Source organism: Diabrotica virgifera, chromosome 7 (assembly GCF_917563875.1).
Source record: "Diabrotica virgifera virgifera chromosome 7, PGI_DIABVI_V3a".
In the NCBI taxonomy this organism is placed as follows: domain Eukaryota; kingdom Metazoa; phylum Arthropoda; class Insecta; order Coleoptera; family Chrysomelidae; genus Diabrotica; species Diabrotica virgifera.
The window spans coordinates 132411298-132419345 of NC_065449.1; the positions used below are offsets into that span (position 1 = coordinate 132411298).

Sequence of the window (8048 nt, forward strand, 5' to 3'; positions counted from 1 at the left end):
ATTAGCGCGCCATACATTGAAGTTGTCGATTCGTTGTTCCATTTTTATTGGCCTGACGGGCGAGAAATTGTCCTCGTCTCGTCAACTCGCTAAAAAATGTATCGCCAGTACCCTGACTCAATTAGAGTTGTACACATATTATGTGTGGTTAAAAATTTGTAGACCATACGCAAAATTGTATTTTGTTGTTTTGAATAAGTGTTTTTAATCATTTATTGTTTCTTAACTCCTTTATTTTATACAGGAGTAAATACAAAATTTCACCTAACTGTTCAGTTTGTAGTAGACTATATTGGAGTCTACTTATTGAATTTGTGATTTTATTACCGCCAAATTCAGCGAAGAACTAACAGATTTGTGGTGTTTGGGCTAAGTTTGAGCCGTGGCCGTTCGAGACCAGCAGATTACTTCGACCAGCAGAAGTTCCTTGACTTGAAACCAGCCACCGGGAAGTGCAATAATGGGACTATGGTGGCTATACAGAACTTTTTGAGTAAACATTTTCAAATAAATTTACATTCATAGACATTTTGAATTTTGACTCCATATTCAGTACACGTTTAGATTGGTTCTTTTTTTTTAATTTAATTATTGTTTTATTTTGTAACCTTTTTTTATCTAGGATAATTAAACCTTTACTTTCTCAACTCGCTTTATTAATTTAATCTTAGTTAAAGGATTAGATATAACCTTTTACCACCTCTTTATGGGGTGTGACTTTTGAACCAAAGCGTTGGTAACTAACATACAGTCCACAGAAGTCATTGGGACCTTATTTAGTCAATAACAAATTGGGAATTTAACCCCCAGTTTGTCCATGGTCCTTCGAGCCGGATCTAAACGCTAGAGTTTGAGAAATAGTACAGGTTTTATATCCAATTTTCAATTTATACTTATTTTATATTTTGGTTGATAAAAATGGATGAAGCAACGGCTCGTTCAAAGAAAAAGCCGGGTAAATCGAATATTACTCGCGTAGAAACTTGGATTCGTGATCATTTAGATCAAATAAATAGTAAATTTGCAATAGCCGTGAAACTAGATATGCTAAAAGAAGCATTTCATAATTTTAATGACGGTTATAACTACTTAGAAGGCACATTGCCCGATGGACGCAAATTAGAAACGCGAGAAGAGACAGACGCGCTTTATTTGGGGTGTTTTGACATTTTAAGCACAAAACTAGATTTATTGTCTAAAGATAGTTTAGATTTAGAGTCAGTTAGCACAAGCTCAACAAAAAATGTATCGCCAGTAGCCGTTAGACTCCCGGAGTTTTCAATCCAACCGTATTCAGGTAAAATAATGGAATGGGACTCGTTTTTTCAAATATTCGATATAACAATTTTAAAAAATGATTCATTATCAGATATTCAAAAACTGATGTATTTAAAATCATATGTTAGAGGTGAGCCGGCTAAATTAATATCAAATTTTCCGGTTGTTGCAAAAAATTTAAAGTTAGTTTTGGATACTCTAGTAGAGAGGTATGGAAATAAATATAATTTGACTAAAACATTATTTTTAAAACTACTTGATTTTAAACCGGTACCACAAAATGCAAATCACATACAACTTAGAGATTTATATGTTCATTGGTCTAATAAACTTAAAGCTTTGGATAATTTAAACATAACTGATAAGGATAAATTAGATTGGATACTTATATTGTTAGTAGAACAAAAACTTGATAGCGCTACGCTAAGGTCTTTGGAGTTTTCACGGGAACAAAAGGTAGAAGTTACCTTTGAGAAATTTTTAAATAAAATTCAGAAAAGAGCAACACATCTCGAAAATTTAGTACCGATTAAGCATTCTGATGCATCTACATCGAATAAAAATAAGTCTGCAGCTCCCACTTATAATAGAATGAATAATAGAGTTTTATCTGCCACAGACAGTGGAAAAATATCGTGTAACTTCTGTTCATTACAGAATCATTTAATTTGCGACTGTAGAAAATTCAAAAAAATGTCGGTCTCTGATAGATTTAAATTTGTTAAAACAAATAAACTTTGCGTTAATTGCCTTGAAGGCGAACATTACGTTTTGGCTTGTCCCAGTAAAAAGTCTTGCGTAGTATGTCAAAAAAATCATGCGACATTATTACATTTTTCAAAGAGATCGTTGTCGCCTTGTTCCCAATTGCAAACAACGGAAACATTAAATTCTTCTCCGAGCCTCCCTAACGATAAAAATGTTAGTAATGGTAATAACGCGAGTATCGAATTTACGACTTTGACAATGTCTAATAAAAATTCGGTTGTCCTGTTGGGAACTATAAATGTTTTCTTATATTCAAAATATGGTCGTAAAATTTCGGTCAAAGCGTTAATTGATACGGGTAGTCAATTATCTTTTATAACCGAAGAGCTTGCAAATAGATTAAAATATCCTATGCAGGAAAAGAATATGTCGATTTATGGTTTAGGAATTAGTTTAACGAGGTCACAAAAGACGGTCAATATCGTAATAAATTCGTCGGTAAATTCAGAAAAAATGAGAATGTCTTGTGGTATTTTGAGCAAAATAACAAATCCATTACCGCAATTTAAAATTGATAGTAAAAAACTTTGCATTCCCTCTCATTTTGTTTTGGCAGATTCTCAATATTACGTGACGTCGGATATACATTTGTTGATTGGAGCAGATTATTGCTATAAATTATTGGTAGATGGTATGCACCACATGGGAGAAAACATGCCAACCCTTCAAAATTCAAGAATGGGATGGATTATAGCCGGTACAATACCAACTTCGTTTATAAAAAACCCTTCGAGTAAGAATTCACATGCACCTCACGCATGTTTTGGAACTAAACAACTGGAGTCTATTCACACAAGTGAAGATGCATCACCATGCGTTTCATTGTGTATCTCTTCGGGAAATTCTGAGACTCTCGAGCACATTGTACAAAAATTTTGGTGCACTGAGGACGTTCCGAGAGAGAAGCCAAGTTTGAACTCCGATGAATTAATAGCGGAGAAAATATTTGTAGATAGCACAGTTGTACTTCCAGATGGAAGGTATCAAGTAGATATGCCTTTTCGTACTTCTAACTCTTTTGGAAAGTTAGGAGATTCGCTGGCTATGGCTAAGAACCGTTTATTTAATCTAGAAAAGAAGTTAGGTAAAAATAAATCTCATTTCGACGAGTATAAATCGGTTATTAACGAATATTTGCAACTAGATCACGCCAAAGTGATTCCCTTGAAAAAATATAATAAAAATTTTAATAAATATTTTTTGCCTCATTTCGCAGTCATACGCGAAGACAGTATTTCGACTAAAGTTAGAATTGTTTTCGATGCTAGTGGGAAAACCTCTACCGGTCTCTCACTAAACGATATAATGCTAAAGGGGTATCAGGTACAACCTAACTTGTACGATATCTTATTACGATTTCGCACTTTTAAATTTGTCTTAATAGGAGATATTGAAAAAATGTTTAGACAAATAAAAGTTAATCCAAATCAAACATTTTTGCTAAATATTTTATGGAGAAATAACGTTAGTGAACAACTATCGTGTATATAGATGCAAAGATTAACATTCGGCACGAATTGCGCGCCCTTTTTGGCTACTAGAGTACTAAAAGATATCGCAAATAAAAATCAAGCGAATTATCCTTTTGTTTCGCACATTTTAACAGAACAAACGTATACGGATGACATCTTGGCGGGTTGTGATTCTATTAGTGAATTGAATAAGCTAAATAATGACTTAAGTACAGTGCTTAATGGATCTGGATTTACATTGCACAAAATTATTTCAAACTTTACTGAGTTGTTACAAAAGGATCAGAATGTTTCAAACAGTTTCGAATTACAGAACATAGATCTGTCAAAGGAACACTCTAATAAGGTGCTTGGTTTAAGATATAATCCAGCTACTGATGTTTTGAGCTTTGTAGTACCGGAAATTGCGGAAAGTAAACCGATCACTAAGAGAAAGATTTTATCGTTGGTTGCTCACTGTTTTGATCCATTAGGTTTGTTGACACCATTTATCGTTAGAGGAAAAATTTTAATTCAAAAGCTTTGGTTATTGAAAATTGGTTGGGATTCGGAAATCACAGAACCGCATTTGTTAAGGATTTGGGAAGAGTTTTGCTCGGACTTTATTCAGTTAAAAACAATAAGTATTCATCGTTACGTTTTAACAAATTCAGACACTTTGTAAAATAGAATTTTATGTGTTTTGTGACGCAAATGAAGCGGCATATGCAGCAGTTGTATATATGAGAACGATTTACAGTAATGAATCAATCTCTTCGGTATTAATTACGTCAAAATCACGAGTCGCACCTTTGTTAAAAATGACGATTCCCAGATTAGAGTTGTGTGCAATAAGTTTGGGTACGCAGTTGGCTAGTTCTCTTATAGATATTTTTAAGGATCGTGTTAGGATTGACGAATGTCATATATGGTCGGATTCAGAGATAGCTTTATATTGGGTTAATTCAAGTTCGTCAAGGTGGAATGTTTTTGTGGCAAATCGGGTAGCAGCTATACAGTCAATAGGGAAAAGTTTTCTTTGGCATCATGTTAAATCTAATTGGAACCCAGCAGACTTGCCTAGTAGGGGTGTAGTAGTGAAAGAGCTGTTGGTCCCTTCGCATATGTGGTGGCGTGGTCCTCCATTTTTATCGTCATTAGAGATCAATTATGAACAATTCAGAATGAATTTTGATTTGGAGAATATTTCCGACGAAAAGAAGGTCGTATTGTCTAATATTCAAGTAGAAAATAGCTTTTGGTTATTAGCTTCGGAAAGATATTCATCGCTTAAAAAGACTCAACGTATTTTTGTATACGTTTTACGATTTGTAAGAAACTGTAGGTTGTCGAAGACTGATCCAAATCGATTAACGGAGGTTTTAACTCCCAGAGAACTAGATAGTGCAACAAATCTCATAGTACGGGAGCTTCAACAACAATATTTTAGTAAAGAAATTTCTGACCTTAAAGTAAATAAAGTTGGTTCAAATAAAAATTTAGCTGCATTGACGCCCATGTACACTCTAGAGGACGGCTTCTTACGTGTGGGTGGACGATTGGAAAATGCTGACCTTCCATATGATCAGAAACATCCTATTTTGTTGCCAGCTCATAATCGTATTGTTTCGCTTATGTTGAAAGAAATGCATGTAAAATTAGGACATGCAGGTGCGCAAACCACTCTGTCAAACTTTCGCCTAAAATTCTGGCCTCTTAATGGTTTAAGAGAGGTTAAAACAGTGATACACCGCTGTATGATTTGTTTTCGTTTTAAGTGTCAACCAATGACCCAAATTATGGCAGACATTCCCAAAGATAGGGTAACTGTCTCTAGACCTTTTCGAAAGGTAAGCATTGACTATGGTGGATACTTTTTAATAAAAAGCTCTAACCTTAAAAAAAGCACCAATTACAAAAGCTTATATAGCTATTTTTGTTTGTTTAGTCACTCACGCAGTCCACTTGGAATTGGTTTCAAGTCTGACTACTTAGGATTTTCTATTAGCGCTGAAACGTTTTATTTCCCGTAGGGGAAACCCTACCGTTATTTATAGTGATAATGCAACTAACTTCTTTGGAGCACGTAATCAGCTTAAGGAATTGCACGAATTTTTGATAAGTAAAGAACAAAATAGTAGTATAAAAGATTATTGTCTAGAGAATTTAATAGAATTTAAATTTTTGTCTCCAAATGCTCCACATTGGGGAGGTTTACATGAGAGTGGAATTAAAAGCGCTAAGTTTCACATTTATCGATTACTTGGTAAAAATGTTGTTACCTTTGAAGTGTTCTATACGATGGTCGTGCAAATTGAAGCCATTCTAAACTCACGACCCCTTACACAATTATCGAATGACCCAAACGACATGGCATGTCTCACTCCCGGACATTTTTTAATTGGCACAAGTTTAACTGCATACCCGGAGTTGGATGTTACCTTGGTCAACGAAAATAGATTGGATGTGTACCAAAAGATTTCGCAAGCACAATTGTTCTGGAACAGATGGGTTACTGATTATTTAAATCAGCTACAGCATAGACCAAAGTGGAGAACATGCACTAAAAATCTTGAGGTCAATGAATTGGTTCTTGTTAAAAATGAGGAAAATCCTCCATTACTTTGGCCTCTGGGCCGTATTGTTGAAACATATATGGGACGAGACCAAAAGGTTAGGTCCGTCAAGGTAAAAACTCGGACGGGAGAATATGTGAGACCAATCACCAAGATCTGTCGATTACCTTCTTCCGATTTGTAGTTCTACAGAATTTTGTACATATTTATATTTTATATATATTTATTATCGTTTTAGTATAGTTTCGTTTTGTAGGTTTAAGGCTACGGGTACATAATTCGCAAATATTTTACGTGTATCCCTACTTTTTCTGTCTTTACACGGCAAATTACGTGTAGTAAAATTCACACTGGTATGGATATGTAAACATTACTAGAATGTCATTCTACTTGAAAATGTCATCATTAATTTAAAGAGATGGGTTTTGAATGTTCTTGGATAACTGTTATTTTTATAATTGCAAATTATTAATTCAGTTAATAAATGTGATAATTTTTTCACTAACTATGTATTCAGTGATTGTAATAATTTATTTGTACAACAAAGACTAATACTCAATCGAAAAAAGAGAAAAAGTGTTAAAGTGATTTTTTAATAATATATTGTTATGGAACGCTTACAATGTTGAACATATTTAACAACAAAATACTTGGATCACAGAATATATTATCCTGATGTATTCTCTGCTTGGATCTTCCACAAATAATACACAATAAATAACTTTTTATTAAGTTCACGTCTTAAATCAATTATTTATCAAATACATTATATATCAATAATATTTAATCAATAACTCAACATATTCCAGATGCAATGTCAAATATTTAAAATTGTCACTGATTGTCAGTGTCTGACTGACAATATATGCTGACAATATTATATTCGGCTGAGTGCGTTGTAAGACAAAGATAGATTTGGAAAATATTACCACGGCATTGTGTTTATTTTTTTCGAATCCTGAAAAAAACCAATAAATATTTTTGAAAAATTTAAACGCAGAATGAAAGACTAAATTATTACCGAGGGCCGAAAGTCCCTTAGAATAAATAAAAAGTTTATTTTGAATGATATATTTGAAATTAAAAATCACACTAAATTTTCTCTTAGTTTTTCACCCCTGTAACTTATTAAAATAAACATTATAGAAGTTCTCAGGGACTTTAGGCCCTCGCTAATAACGTGATCTTTCATTCTGCGTTTACATTTTTCAAAAATACTTATTAGTTTTCTCAGGATTCGAAAAAAATGAATCCCCATTTGAATAGCATTGCAGCCGAAAATACGTACCGATCCTCTTAACGTAATTCAATACATAATATAGTAAGGTATTCTAGTTAGTATATTTTGTAAGCCTTGAATCAAGTCTACACTTAACTGGACAGGGCCGGACTCGGAATAATTTTGGCGGCTTCTGGTGAGGCATATATGTTGAGTTGACTATTGTTTTCTCTGGAGAAGCCAGCGGGGGGAGAATGTTCCGGAAAAGCGTATTTAAAATCTAAATTAAATATTAGCGCGCCATACATTGAAGTTGTCGATTCGTTGTTCCATTTTTATTGGCCTAACGGGCGAGAAATTGTCCTCGTCTCGTCAACTCGCTAAAAAATGTATCGCCAGTACCCTGACTCAATTAGAGTTGTACACATATTATGTGTGGTTAAAAATTTGTAGACCATACGCAAAATTGTATTTTGTTGTTTTGAATAAGTGTTTTTAATCATTTATTGTTTCTTAACTCCTTTATTTTATACAGGAGTAAATACAAAATTTCACCTAACTGTTCAGTTTGTAGTAGACTATATTGGAGTCTACTTATTGAATTTGTGATTTTATTACCGCCAAATTCAGCGAAGAACTAACAGATTTGTGGTGTTTGGGCTAAGTTTGAGCCGTGGCCGTTCGAGACCAGCAGATTACTTCGACCAGCAGAAGTTCCTTGACTTGAAACCAGCCACCGGGAAGTGCAATAATGGG

The 8048-nt window shown here is 33.9% G+C and overlaps 1 protein-coding gene across 1 annotated transcript; it reads left to right on the forward strand.

Annotated features, from left to right (window-relative positions):
* Positions 1-918: 918 nt before the first annotated feature.
* On the forward strand, positions 919-6316 carry LOC126888613 (uncharacterized). The gene is made up of 2 exons (XM_050656970.1): positions 919-3049; positions 6312-6316. The coding sequence occupies exons 1-2, from the start codon at positions 919-921 to the stop codon at positions 6314-6316; spliced, it is 2136 nt and encodes a 711-aa protein (XP_050512927.1).
* The last annotated feature ends 1732 nt before the right edge of the window (positions 6317-8048 follow it).